Source organism: Poecile atricapillus, chromosome 4 (assembly GCF_030490865.1).
Source record: "Poecile atricapillus isolate bPoeAtr1 chromosome 4, bPoeAtr1.hap1, whole genome shotgun sequence".
Taxonomy (NCBI): domain Eukaryota; kingdom Metazoa; phylum Chordata; class Aves; order Passeriformes; family Paridae; genus Poecile; species Poecile atricapillus.
This window is the reverse complement of record NC_081252.1, coordinates 22826344-22840593: the sequence shown is the minus strand read 5'-3', so window position 1 is coordinate 22840593 and position 14250 is coordinate 22826344. Positions and strand designations below refer to the sequence as shown.

Here is a 14250-nt window from a genome sequence, read left to right as displayed (position 1 = left end):
TGACGTCACTGTCACGTATCTCGCGAGGCGCCCGCGCGCCCCGTGACGTCAGGCGCGCGCGCCCCGCGGTGCGGCGGTGGCGTGTGCGGCCCCGCCATGCTCCGTCTGGGCTCCGCGCTCCTGGCCCGCCTGGCCCGGCCGGCCCGGCCCCGCACCCTGCTGCGGCGGGGCGGGGCGGCGGCGGCGGGCGATGGCGAGGAGCGCTTCGTCTTCCTCGAGTACGAGCCGGACCCGGCTGAGAGGGCGGCGGCGGCGGCGGCGCTACGCCGTGAGCGGGAGCTGAAGCCGCGGCGGGAGCGGCGGGCGCGGGGCGCAGCGGCGGCGGCGGTGCCGAGCCTGTCCGACCCGTCGGTGCCGCCGAGCGGCGTGAGCTGCTCGGGCTGCGGGGCCGAGCTGCAGTGCGGGGACGGCGGCGCGCCGGGCTTCGTGCCGGCCGACAAGTACCGCAGCCTCCTGTCGGAGGGCCCCGCGGGGCTGCGCGGCGCCGTGTGCCAGCGGTGCTGGGCGCTGGCTCACCACGGCAGCGCCCTGCGGCTGCGGCTGCCGCCCGAGCAGCACCGCCGCGTGCTGAGCGCCGCCCTGCGCCGCCCGCCGCGCCACGGCCGCGGCCCGCTGCTGCTCTATGTGCTCGACGTGATGGAGCTGCCCGACCCGGTGCTGCCGCAGCTGCCGGCGCTGCTGGGCCCCGACGTGCCCGCCGCGGGCGTGCTGGTGGTGGGCAACAAGGTGGACCTGCTGCCCGCTGACTGCCGCGGGCACCTGGGGCGGCTGCGGCAGCGGGTGGCGGCGGCCTGCGCCCTGGCCGGGCTGCGGGGAGCCGCGCTGGTGGACATCCGCCTGGTGAGCGCCAAGACCGGCTACGGCATGGAGGGGCTGGTCAGCCGGCTGCAGCGCTCCTGGAAGTGCGCAGGAGATGTCTACCTGCTGGGCGCCACCAACTCCGGCAAGTCCACGCTCTTCAACACCCTGCTGCGCTCCGACTACTGCAAGTCCCGCGCCCCCGACATCATCGACAGGGCCACCGTGTCCCCGTGGCCAGGTCAGGGCATCGCTCAGCACTTTGTAGCACGGGTAATGGGGGATGTGGGCTGCACAGAAAACGCTGAGCTGTGGCTCTCCGGGCTGCTCTCGGCCACCCCTGCAGCAGGAGAACCTGTCATCAAAGGGGTACCTGCCACCCTGGGCATCTCCGTGGTGGGTAGCAAGCTCCAGAGGTGTGCCGTGCTTCAAATTGTCACCTGCGAGGAGTGGCTGAAGTGTTTAACCTGGAGAAAAGCGGATTTGACAGACCTTATCACTCTCTGCATCTACCCAAAAGAAGTTGTAGCCAGGTGGGAGTGAGTCTCCTCTGTGGCAGCCAGTGACAGGAGAAAGGGACATAGCCTTAAGATGTACCATGGCAGCTTTAGGTTGGACATTAGCAGGAATTCTTCACCAAAAGGATGGCTAGACATTGGAATGGAATGCCTAGGGAGATGATGGAGTGACTGTACCTGAATGTGGCACTCAGTGTTATGGTCTAGTCGACTTTTTCCAACTCAGTTGATTCTGTGATTCGTCAGGCCAGCAGGAGTGGGGTGCATGTGCTGAGGGTGCTGCACATCCTGTAGTGCTAATAGACTTGGTAAACCAGAGTGGCTCTGTGTGCACCCCTGCCAGTTGGGATGGCACCTGATGCGCATGCCTTGCCCTGTCCCTATCCATCAGAGATGCCCTCCAGTCTGGAAAGGCCAGGAGGTGGAGTGGTGAGCACCTGTAGGCCAAACCAAGGTGTCTGAAGTTGAGACTTGTCTGAGGTGTACTGAGTCAGCACCACTCAGCTTTGAGACCCTTTTATTCAAACTAGCTGAGAGCAGGTCTTAAGCAGGTGGATGGCATTTTTTTGTGTCACCTGATTGGGAAGTTGGTACTTTATGGGAGCAGCTGTAGTTCCACCTCTGACCTTGTGTTACTGGATTTCACTAAAAAGTTAGAGAAGCAGTTATTTTTGTAATCTTGTTCCTCAGAGCTGAAATGTATCAGGTAGTCAGAGATCCAGAAGTGCCTTCTGTTTGTTTTTTCAGGAACAACACTGAACCTGTTGAAATTTCCAATTATTAACCCTACGTGTGACAGAATATTCCGAAGGCAGGAGAGGCTAAAAGAAGAGGCAGCAAAAACAGAAGATCAGCTAAGCATTGAAGAAAAAAAGTACCTTAATCAACTTAAAAAGCAAGGTTACCTAGTGGGTGAGTAAAGGTGTTACTTTTCTGCCTCTAATTAGAACACTGCATTGCACAAAGGTTAAGTGATTTTGACCATTGTTTGCTCCCAGATTAATGGGGGCAAGACCTCTATCTTCTCCGTAAGCAGCATCATTACTACTTTTGAATACTTGTTAGCTGCTGTAGTAGCAGAGGGTTCCTCTGTGCAATGCCTCTCCTGCCTGAACGAGGCTGGCAAATTCTGATAGATTCGTAGTTTGCAGGGATATCACAATATGAGCCATCTCTTGTTGCCAAATAAAGAAAATAAGTTTAATTTTAAAGTCACATTTGGGCTGCAGGCTACAGGTGTTACATATCATTTTAGTATGTATTCAGAAGAGAGGGTTGCCAGAAGATAGCTCTGGTTTTCAGATAATTCTGTGTTTGGCAGTTGGAGGCACTGAAAAAAGAAGGCAGCCAGCTTTACCATAAATCTGAAAGAACAAAGTGTCCGTGATCTGGTCCCTGCTGAGATTTTGGGGCATGAGGAGTGCTAAGTAAGAATTATAGAAGGGATCTCATACCATTTTGGCTTTTGAGCACACAAATTTCTAGCCATATAGCGTCTTTATCACCTTTATATTAGTGATGTGCATTTCTTTTAAGATGCAAAAGGGGCAGATGTTTGATTGAAGGGAAGCAAGTTAATAAGTAAATTACCAGGAAGATCTTTTATTTTAATCCAGGAAGAGTTGGAAGAACATTTCAACAGCAGAAGTCTAGCACTGAGATTGACTTTGACCCTGACATGCTCTCCTACAGCATGGATGAAGATCCTAGAGATCCACCTAAGAAGCGTGAGGAAAGGGAGGAGTTCACTCACAACGAAGTGAAGGATGCTCGGTGGTGTTTTGACACTCCAGGAATTATAAAGGAAGACTGTGTAGGTAGTCTCTGGTGCTGCGTTTTGGGGTGACGGGGTTTGGGGGGACTGTTCTGCCTTAGCTGTGCCTGTGGCAGAGTGTTTCTGTAGTGGGACAGTAGGCCTGGCATTAGGATTCTCTTAGTTTGGGAATCATATTAAGATAAGGTTTGTATTTACTTGAGAGGGGTTCATGTGGTAATGCTGTTGCATTTCTGCGTCATGCAATACGGCCAGCATTGCAAAGGAGCTGCTGGACTGTGTCACCAAGCTTCCACAACCTCTGAACAAAGGGACATAAGCAAGAGTGTTCTTAGCAAGTTCACACCAGCATCACCCAATGAAGCTGGCACTTCTTTAGCTCTCCCAACCTATGGAAAAAGGTGGAGCTTAGGAGGATTACCAGAGCTGTATGACCAAACCACATCTTAGAGAAAGCATTCTTCTGAAGCTAGGAGGATCTACAGTGTTGCTGCTACTGGCTGCAGTATGTCAGTCCTTTGTCAGTAGAGCAGTGCTTTACTGAAGTCAGTGCTGACATAATGCACATGTCCAAAACAGGCATGTTTTGATTTTTGGTCGTTGTAATACCCATGCAGAGTTGCAGGTTATCTTTTGGGGAAGCTTAAATAGTACAGGGAGACAGGAAGGTTCTGAAGAGAATGAAGTGCAAGGACTGTGCTGAGAGTTTACAGCTCAAGTGCAAGTGCTGCTTTTGTGAGCACTGGAAGACTTAGTTGTTTAGTGATGTCTTTGTCAGACCATAACGTGCACTTAAGTCTCTGATAGACAGCAAAAAACCTGGCATCAGCTTAGAGACCTGGTTTGGTAACTTGAGACTGTGTGTGTTCTTCCCTTCTTCTGGAGTTGAATACATGTGGAAAATATTTCCTGCATCCAGAAATAGTTGCTGCTGTTTCTGATTCTGACTATCCTCATGCTCTCCTTTAGACAGTTCCATGCCAATTTCAGATCAAATTTTGCTCCTGCAGTCAGTGTTCAGTCTGAGTGGAAGACAAGAGATTTTCTTTGGCAGATTTTGGCAGGGGAGTTTCTTGTTTCTCGCTTACTGTGTGAACCAGAATTGAACTGTTTGGTCAGATGTTCTTGACATTGCTTTACTTGGTCTTTTTCCTCTATCAATATAATGCCAATACTAACTTCGTTGTCCCCATTGAAACATCTGAAATGAGTTATGACAATCTGTTTTGCAGGTTTTGAATCTCCTAACAGAGAAGGAAGTAAAGCTGGTTTTGCCATCACATGCCATTGTTCCACGGACCTTCATTCTCAAGCCAGGAATGGTCTTGTTTTTAGCAGCTTTGGGACGTATAGACTACTTAGAGGTAAGGGAAGAAAGGATTTTGGGAGCAGCTGCTTCATCTCTTACTGTAGTACTAGCCATAAAAGGCTTTCTGGGTAGCTTTCCCAGACCATTTAGTTGCTGCTTTAGAGATGATGAATCAGTTACTGAATCACAAGAAGCATGAAGTCAGAATGCCTTGGGATGGGTAGTTGAAAGGTTTGTTACTTGTCACCAGCATGCAGTATTACATAGCGTATAATGGGACTCGCTCTTGAGTGCTGACAAACATCTTGAGTTTAGTGTGCTTCCCATGACATACAAAGTGTCAGCATGAGGGAGAGAGGAGAATGTCATAATCAACAGGGAAAATAGGTAGGTTTCCTCAGTTCTGTGTTTTGTGAAAGCTGTTTGCTAAGGGGAAAAGCATAGACATTTTTTTTTCCTGGCAGACCTCTGAAGAACTTCCCCAAGGAGGCAATTAATTTCATGTTTATTTTAGTTTCTGTAAAAAATATTTTTCGAATGTGGTGTGTGTCCCCCCTGCCAATCATTTCTTCCATTTATTAAGAATCCCATGCCATACACCTTTATTGTGTGGAGTTGACCTCGTGTGATGCTTCCTCTGTAAGATGCAGTTTCATAAGAACATTAGACATTATCATAAGTCTTAGATAATTTTTTCAGTAGCTTTCCCTGTTTTAGGGGTGTGTATGGCTCTTGTTTCAGTCTGCTTTCCAAGGTCACCACAGAAATGTTGAGTTGGTGCTTTGCTAAGGACACTCTTGGACCTGCTGGAAGAAAACCAGGAAGGTGGAGGGGGCAGGATTCTGGAAAGTAAAAACTGTACGAGTATGGCAGGAGGCACATATTGATGTATCAGTCTTGTGTATCTGTATCCTCCTGAGATCATGGAGGACAGCTGTGCTCAGATCATGACAGAAACTCCTGCCTCAGCTTAGACCTTTGAATTTGAAGGAATTCCTGCACTTATTCCTGTCTGCTTTCAGTGTTCAGAGAGGTCTCTCCCCTCTGTGACATTCTTTGCTCTTACTGGAAATGTGATGAGAGTGCCTGCTGAAATTGCTCCACCAATTTTGTATAGCTTGAGAGCAGCTGGAACCAGATACTATTGAATGAGTGCTGCATGTTAGAAATGTAGAGTGATAACAGAAGAAGAAGCACCAGACCAGATGTCCATCACCTCTTGAGCTAAATAACTACACTGAGTTTGTTCTTGTGAATGAAATGAGAGCAAAGATCTCTCTTGGATGATTTGCCTGAGCTGAGCAGCTGTGCTGGGAGTAAATGTGGCATTGGGGGTTCTTTGAGGCAGGATGGTGAAGCTATGGGTATTCTCTCCCAGGAGCTCAAATTAATTTTATATAAATCCTGGCTGCTGTCATTGGCAGAGGCAAGGACCTCTCAGACGGGGAGGGGGCATCAAGCAGGCAGATTTTCAACATACAGGAAAGAAATGGGGCAGGAGAGAGCAATTCAGGGCTGCTTTTCTGTTAGCATAATTAACATCCTTTTGGTATTTATTTCAGGGAAAAAAACCTGCCTGGTTTTCTGTCTTGGCTTCTAACCTGTTGCCAGTCCATGTTACTACACTGAATAATGCAGACACCATCTATGAGAAGCACACAGCCCAAGAGTTCCTAAAGGTAAGGGGAAGTGCTGGGGGAACTTGTGGCTGCTGGTAGGCAGGACCCCTGTCTGGGGTACAACTGACAGGGAACATCCACAAATACCAGGAGTTTGGGACTTGCGCAGTGGGTGAGTGGAGATGCACAGTGTGGAGCAGTCTTGTGCAGACTGCATGGCTCAGGTGTGTTGGGAGAGAGCAGTCAAGATGATGCGTTTTCAGCAGAGTTTCTGTTTCCAGCATTCAGGCTGATAAGATTTGCAGTGCTCTGCTTACTCATACTTGGTTCTTGAACAGTCTTAAAGTGCAGGCAGCAACAGGGATATTTTCCATGGCAAACCTGCAGACTGGGGTTTCAGCACAGACTGCAGCTGAAAAATTTACTTTTCTTATTATTTCCCTGCTGGATCTTCTGCACGTATCTTCACTTCTTGGTGGTCTGACTTTTCCCTTGGTATGGCAGTGTTCAGTGTAGCACTTGCAGATTGATGGGAGATGGGGTAAGCTGTCCCTGTTGTGATATTCCATTCCTGTACACATGGAGGGCAAGTTTGTCACTCACATCAAGGCAGCTGGCCTGATGCACCAGCTGCATCCTGCAGTGGTCCCTCTGTCTTGGCTCACCTTCCACAGGGTTCCTCTGGATGTGATCCTGACCCTGTTCCGACACACCTCAAATAACTCCTGGAGGTTATTCAGTCCAGCTACTAATTGGCTCACAAATGTTTAATGTCTTTATTCTCCCTTGTGCGTTGCTTGCCAGTTTGAGGTAGGAGTGCTGAAGAATCTCTTGACTATTAAATCATTTCCCTGTGTTTTAATCTTAGGTTCCCATGGGTGGGGAAGAGAGAATGAAAGAGTTCCCCCCACTTGTCCCTCAGGACATTACACTGAAAGGAATTGGTACCACTGAGGCAGTTGCAGATATCAAGCTTTCCTCTGCAGGTAATTTAATATTTCTTCATTAGTTTGCTTTGCAGGGTCTGCATCCTAGAAACATTGATGGGAAGAGGCCTCTTAAGGGGTGAAGCTGTATTTCCTGCTCAGAGCAGGACTGCCAACAACACAAAATCATAGCAGCTATGACTTTGTCCAGCTGAAGTGTGGCAGCCTCCAATAATGGAGATTGACAGCCATGCTAGTACAGGATGGCAACATTGGAATACTTCATGCTCTGGCTGCCATACAGGTTCTACAGTAGCAGGAATGGCTGTAACACTGTCAGCTGTCAGGTGAGAGGGAAAGGGCCATTGATTGGAAAGTTTAATTCTTGTGGTTTTGGTAGCTCCCACCATCCCACTTAAGTTTATCAGGAAAGAGCTGTGTCTGAGGAGGGTAATGTGACTTCAGGTGCTGCCTTCTGTTAGGAAGGGGCTGGATGTGACCTTTGAGCTTGATTTCTCAAGCAACCACAGGAGGGTAGCTCAGATTTTTAGCCACTCTGGGCGGCAGTAGTTTGTGTCAGAACCTTGTTTTGATCCTAGGGACTTCACTTCCTCACTGTCCGTATTCTCTCTGGCTGTGCAGGCTGGGTGGCGGTGACGGCTCATGCAGAAGAGGAATTGCTGCTGCGAGCCTACACTCCCAAGGGCACTGCGTTGGTGGTGCGGGAGCCTCCCCTTTTGCCTTACATCAGTACCATCAGAGGGGCCCGGATCCCAGGCACTCCTGCCTACAGGACCAAAAAACCTCCTTCCTTTGTGGAAAACCTAAGAACCACGGGCAGCAGATAGCGCTTCTCATCATTGGAGCAAGGCAGAAGACAGAACAGCCCCTGGGGAACCTTCAGGCTTATTGGTGTTCAGAAAATGTTGGACTTGTTTTGAAAGGCCAGCAGGCACATTTTGGAAAGCAGGCCCTGAGGGAAGCTCCACAAGTCCACATCTGATCCAGGTGTTGAACTGCAGCCGTTTTGAATGAACTGAGGGGCTGTGACCTTGCTGTGGGAGGGGAAACAGCTTCTCCCTGGGATCTGCATCAAAGGGCAGATCCCTTTACCTGTTCTCTCTTGAAATATGGGGTGGAAACTCACCTGCCTGACCTGATCTGACTTTGCTGCTCATAGAGTAGGTGGTTTCTTGCAGGCATGCTCCCTCATGTCAGAAATCATCAACTTATTCTTAAAGTGTTCTCATAGTTAAGGGGGTGGAGGGAGTTGGAAGGAGCAGGGAATGCTCCTGTGTGGGTATGACCCTCCTAGTGGCTGATACTGATTCAACAACACTGACCAAAAGTGGTGTCCTTTCTCCAGCATCTGGAGCAGATTAGAGTGTGCAGTATCCTGCTTTTGGACACAGGAAAAGTGATTTAATGAAAAACAGGTCTGGTCATGTGCCTGAAGAAGAAAGTTTTGCAGCTCACTGCTTTGATTTGGTTTCTATAGCTTGGGTACAGGCTTTTGAAACCAAGGGTATAGAATAAAACTTTACAAAGATGCTTTTTTGTTGATGTAGTTGATAAAGCACTCTTTGTGTGGGCATAAGCACTTTGCTAATCTCATGAAAGCTCCAGTGCAATAGTAAGTATAGTCAATCTGCCAAAGACAGACACTGTGAGAGACACATGGCCAGCCAGTCTGCTGAAAAAGAGGCAAGAAAAGAGTATCTTCTAATCTCCTTACCATTTCACTGATGTTTTCCTCACTCAGTCTGTTGTTCCCCAGAGGCAACTCTGCTGTCCTTGGGTCAGGCTGTTGTCCTGAAGAAGCCTGGGTGATCAGCAGAAATCATTGGCTCATTCACCATCCTCTTCTCACCGTTTGTTGCCTGTGGGATGTATTGGTGTTCTTTTAAGGAAACCTGTCCCTTTGCCCTGCTCTTTGTTTCCCCCCGATTTTCAGCCCGGACCCACCATATGGATTTGTCTGCAGCCCCTGCTCAGTGCTGCTCTCACCCCGTGGAGGCTGCCAGAGCTTTCTGTGGAGCCACTTTCCATGCTCTGCCATTTCCTTCAGCTCTTCCTTGCCTTGCACTGCCACTTCCTTCCCTGCTTCCCACGCTGGGGTCCAGTGAGATGGGGCGGGCCAGGCGGGGCCATGGTGGGTTTGAGAAGTGTTGGGTGCCATGGGGTTTGAAGTTCGGCACTGCCTTGAGGGAGTTCCCTGTCCCTTGCTGGCAACTGCCCTGTTCATGCCATGTAGAAAATCAGTTGTTCTTTGTGAAGGTCAATCTGCTGCCAGTGAACACAGGGAATGTGTTTCATGTGTGTTCAGTCTGTGTCTAGACCAGAGTTCCTACTATACAGTAAACAAAATATGTGCACCCTCACCTTGACTTCTCAGGCAGCACGTTCTTCACTGCTCAGGCTGTGACTCACACAGCTCTCCTGTTTTTCTTCTGTTTCTGTGTTGTGAAAGCCAGCACATGTGTGGCCACTCCTAGGGTGTGCTTGGCAAGCATCAGAGCACAGGCAGCAAGCTCCAAAATGTGTTTTTTCCAGCATGAATATATAGGACTGTAGCTGTCTTCCTGGCTGGATTTCTGTGTGCTGTTGGCAGGCCTCACATTTGGCTGCCAAAATTACTGAAGGAGTTGCCAGCAGGACTGGTGTGAGGATTATCTGTTTTAGCTGTGCTAATCTTCACAATGCTGTGATTTTCAATTTCCCCTGCACAAAGGGAAAAAAACACATCTTTTTAATGTTTAAGAACAAGACTCTAGAAGTTTTTGGTTTTTTTTGATTATTCTAAATTTACTTTTGTGGTGATGAAAGAGAAAGTGCTATATTTACATCAACTGTTGTAACACACACAGCAAACCAACCCCTGTACAAATTCTGCCCATTATTTTTGAGCAGGCCATGGATTTGTTGAGTACTTTCCTTGACTTGCTCATAGCTAAATGGGAGAGCCATGTTGCTTTGTGTATTTCTTCAAGACTGGGTATCTTGAACATTTTTTAGCTGGCAAGAGGCTAAACAACTTCTTCATGCGTCTAGAAACAGCATGAACAAGTCATGTCATTCAGTTTATGTTTTAAGCAAGAATACTGAGAAGAATGCAAAAGAATACTGACCCAGAGACCTCTGCATCTTGAACAAATACACCAATCCAAACTTCTTCCTGTATGAATTGCATGCATCAGATGGTGGTGAAAGAGAAAGAGTATCAAGATCAGCCAGAACTGCCAGCTTTAATATCACAACCCAAAAGCAGATGAAGGTATTGAAAGATACCAAAGTGACACCTATTCCTTTTCATCCCTGGCTGTGTGACAGGTGTGTGGATGAGGTACATCATGAAAAGGGACTGGTAGGCAGCACTTCCCCTCTACACATCAGAGGTCTGAAAGGCACTGTAGCTTTTTGAGTCAAAGCCACCATAATGTTCTTGTGGGGTGATGCAGTTCTGCAGTGCCTGAATTCAGAGCTGTGTTAACAGGCCACAGGAGAATCCATCACTCCCGCCTGTCTAGCTGCCAGCTTAAAAGTATCTTTGCTACTGATTTCCATAAAAACATCCATTGCTGAGCATAATAGTCATGGGCTACAGAGGTGAATACCCCTGGCTCTGCCTTTTTGATTTGTAAAGTTCTCACACATTTGGTGGCTTTAGTTCTTCCTGGAGCACTGCCTGGGGTGGTGTCACTCCATTCCCAGTGTGAAAGAGACTATAATTTGCACAGACTGTTCCTCAGACTTTTATAGAAGAATAAAAGTTTGGATAGGTTTCCACCAGTGAAGTGTCGAAGAGGAAAGGTAAAATGATTAAGAACTTCAAACTTTCAAAAAGTGAAGAAGAGGGAAAAAGCTGGAGCAAATAGAAGAAAAAAGTAAGTAGCAGAAACTGCTTGAAAGAGGACTGCATTTAGAGACAACATTTAAATTTTGTGGTCTTACGTGCAAATCCTACCACAGGAAGATTTTATAACTAGGGCCTGGACTTTGGGCCCCACAGAGCTTAAAAGAGTTCTACAATGGGGTACAAGTGTTACAGAAACAGGGAAATGTAGATAGCTACAGTTTTTCTTCACAAAACTCTCAGAAATCTGCCCACACAGATAAAATATGTCTCTGTGATCTGATCTATCCTCCATAGCCAAAGCCACAAAAGAAAATGTACTACATTTGTTTTAAGGGTGCATCTGAACTCAGAAAGCAGTTATTGAAATCAGAAATAATACCTTTACACATTTCCACATTTGCTAATTGAAAATAAAAATGTAACTACAAACTTAGTACTGATCTTTCCCTGTATATGGCAGATTGTACTGCATTTAGTCTGAAATTAATAAACAGGTAGTCACATGAATTTTGAAATTTTAAATGAAGCTATCTACAGTTAGAAAAGAAGGGTTTTATTCTACACCTCTAGAACATTTGGTGTGGTTTTGGTATATTTGTCTACAAAATGAGAATACCACTTCTACAGTACATTCTGTATTTGCAACACAAGCACATTTAAATGAGGGAAGCCTGACAGTTTTTCTAGAAGTCAAGGCAGGCAAAGTTAGAGGTTCGGAGCAAGTCCTTGAACTTCTAAATGTCAGATTTGCCAAGACCTTAATAAAATCTGGCAAATACAAAATATATTTTTACAATGGGACAAGAAAATAACAATATATCAAATACCCATGCAAAACTTCTGAGAATTTGCTGAACCTCTTGCAGTTATGAGAAGCAGAGGAAATATGGGAGAAGAGAGAAAAGAAAAAAAAAAGTGTAAAAACATGGTATCTAACAGAGGGAGCTTAACCTCACTGATACACTGTTCATACTTCCCTACTCTATGAGGTGAGGGGGGCCGACAGGCACAGCTTTCAACATACTGCTCTTTTTTGTCAAAAAATAAGGGAAATTTAGAGAAGTAAAGGAATATCCTCCTAATATGTATTAGGAAGCATGTCAGATAGATGCATGCATGCTAAGAGTTTCAAATTAGTGCCTTAGAGGACATTTTTTCCTGATTTGAACTAACTGGGAAATGCAGTAAGTATCTTTGACTAGAACCTACCAGACAATGAACTGATGCACTGGTCAAAATTTGAGGTTTATCTATACTGACAAAAAAGTCCCACAGATTTTAAGGTTAGAGATTTTTGGCTAAAACTGTAGTGGGTAGGCAAATGTTTTTAAATTTAGGTATCCAATCTATGAATCCAGCAAACATTTTGGAAACAATCATTTGACATCCCTTTTACAACACACCCACTTGTCACTGGGCTTTGTGCACTCTGGGCTCCATCCATGGAACTCTAGGAGTTGTGCTTACGTCTGTGTAGCAGCTCCCAGGAATTCTTTTGTGATAATACATAATTCAACCTTTTTAAAAGAGCCTGTGGCACTTTGAAATGCTGTGGTAGTCTGTACTGCTGAGTATGGAAGTCATAGAAAGGAATGAGTGTGTTTCAGGATCGCTGGCATCCATACAGACAAGCCACCTTTGGATGAGTGAGGGAAATGGCAGACTGCCACTTGGTTTATTGCTGGCAGTCCTGTTTGAGAAGCAGGAGTTAAGAACTGACAAATTAAGCCAGTTCACATTAAATTTCTTCAGGCTGCTCAATTTATTTAAATGTGATACTGGTGGGATACATCCTGAGGATGACCAACAGTGATGTCAGAACTTCACAGTACGGAAAGGTTTTGGGGCAAAGAAGAGAATGAACTGTGTGCTGTTTATGAAAAATAATGGGATTGACCCATTTAATATCTTACAGTAAATCAATAGGGGCTCCTGTGGGATGAAACCCTCAGCAAATTAACAATGTGTAATGACCTTGACAAATGAAAACCCTGAGAGCTAGGCTAAGAATACTGAGTCATTCAGAAAGCAGTGGGGATACTAATAAATGACATTTATTAGCCTAACTCCACAAGGACTGACAAATTTTATTCTCCCCATTCTTAAGCCTACAAAAAAAAAAGGAAAACTAAAGACAAAGGGGGTCAGGAGGAGGCTGAGGGCTGTCAGTGCCCTCAGAAAGAGGGACGTATAGAGGGGCATAAGAAAGACACCAAAACTACAGGAAGCCTAGAAATAAAACAACCAGAAGTAAAATTGCTGATGTTTCCCCACAATGCAGGCCAAAGCAGTCCTGTTTGAACCATTCAGAGGCTTAGGTTAGGGTTATGAGACTTGATTCTCAAAAGGCAGCCTTTCAGTCAAGTTTTGATTGAGGGGACTTTATAGAATCACTGCAGAGTGCACTGCACTTGGCTGGCTAATGGAGCATGAGAGAGGTGAAGCTGATGGTGGTCAAAGGAGCAGCACTCTACAAATTAAAGGAACTGGCTCAAGTGGAAATGAACACCACTGAGAGTGGGCACAGAACTGTTGTACTCAAAGTTATCCATGTGTAACAGATCATTTCGCTGTCAAACTGAAGATCATTAAACATGCCTAACCCTTAGATGACTAAATTGAGGGTAAAGCTGTCATTTATGCTAAGCAACGAGAAATTCTAGCAAAACAACAAATGAACAAAACACATGCAAGCCCTTCAGCACATTTTGGGCAGCCTCACTGAAAGTCAAGGTCAACCAACACAACAGGAGGAAAATAATCACAAGTATAAATCCTTGGAACGCTACTTTTAAGGGAATATATGCATTACGTTCAACTAGTTATAAAAAACCATTTTGCTACATGTGACTAATTTTTGAAAATTACGTTCTTTTCAGTGTTAACATGTTTATCTTGAGCTACATTATGAACATACATTGTAAATGGATGTTTGTAGCAATCTATTTCCAGTCTTGGGTTAGGACTAATGTACATGACAAATGTAAGTGTAAGGAAAGTGACATCATTCAATTTCTGCCAACAGGTCAGCATTTGAAAAAGCATAACACATATGTTTCTGATATTCAACAATCTATCAAAAAAGTTTTATGTTGTTTTGAATTCTGAAATTGCATCACATTTACATGAAACCTCAAAACCATTTGTCGTGCTGGTAAGAAGATGAAAACCTAGATGGAAATGGATATAGGTTTAAAAGGAAGGAAAACCTCCTCTTTTATTGCTTTTAATCTTCTAACTTCAATTAAAATGATTTCTAGGAGAGATGCCAGAGGCTGCCTGAAGGAAATACATTTTCTGTTGATAAAAGTGGTGATTGTATTTTATTCATATTTGTGATGGAAGGGACACTAGTTTGACTGGGGCTTATTTACTTGGGTGCATATAAAACTTTAAATGACAGATTAGATTATTAATTCTCTGTGTTTACACAGTGAGTAAACATAATAG

At 45.8% G+C, this 14250-nt stretch overlaps 1 protein-coding gene across 1 annotated transcript; it reads left to right on the top strand.

Moving 5' to 3' along the window:
- Positions 1 to 44: 44 nt before the first annotated feature.
- NOA1 (nitric oxide associated 1) lies at positions 45 to 8495 on the top strand. Its single transcript, XM_058838746.1, has 7 exons — positions 45 to 1039; positions 2064 to 2228; positions 2933 to 3129; positions 4323 to 4454; positions 5962 to 6078; positions 6887 to 7004; positions 7587 to 8495. Exons 1-7 carry the CDS (start codon positions 97 to 99, stop codon positions 7790 to 7792), a joined length of 1878 nt encoding a protein of 625 aa, XP_058694729.1. The 5' UTR covers positions 45 to 96; the 3' UTR covers positions 7793 to 8495.
- The last annotated feature ends 5755 nt before the right edge of the window (positions 8496 to 14250 follow it).

What these genes read in the sequence shown, in the direction of transcription:
- NOA1 (XM_058838746.1), top strand. Translation starts at nt 97, where the DNA reads ATGCTCCGTCTGGGCTCCGCGCTCCTGGCCCGCCTGGCCCGGCCGGCC. An exon ending in AAAGCAAGGTTACCTAGTGG is followed by an intron (nt 2,229 to 2,932) that starts GTGAGTAAAGGT and finishes ATTTTAATCCAG; the next exon opens with GAAGAGTTGGAAGAACATTT. An exon ending in TATCAAGCTTTCCTCTGCAG is followed by an intron (nt 7,005 to 7,586) that starts GTAATTTAATAT and finishes CTGGCTGTGCAG; the next exon opens with GCTGGGTGGCGGTGACGGCT.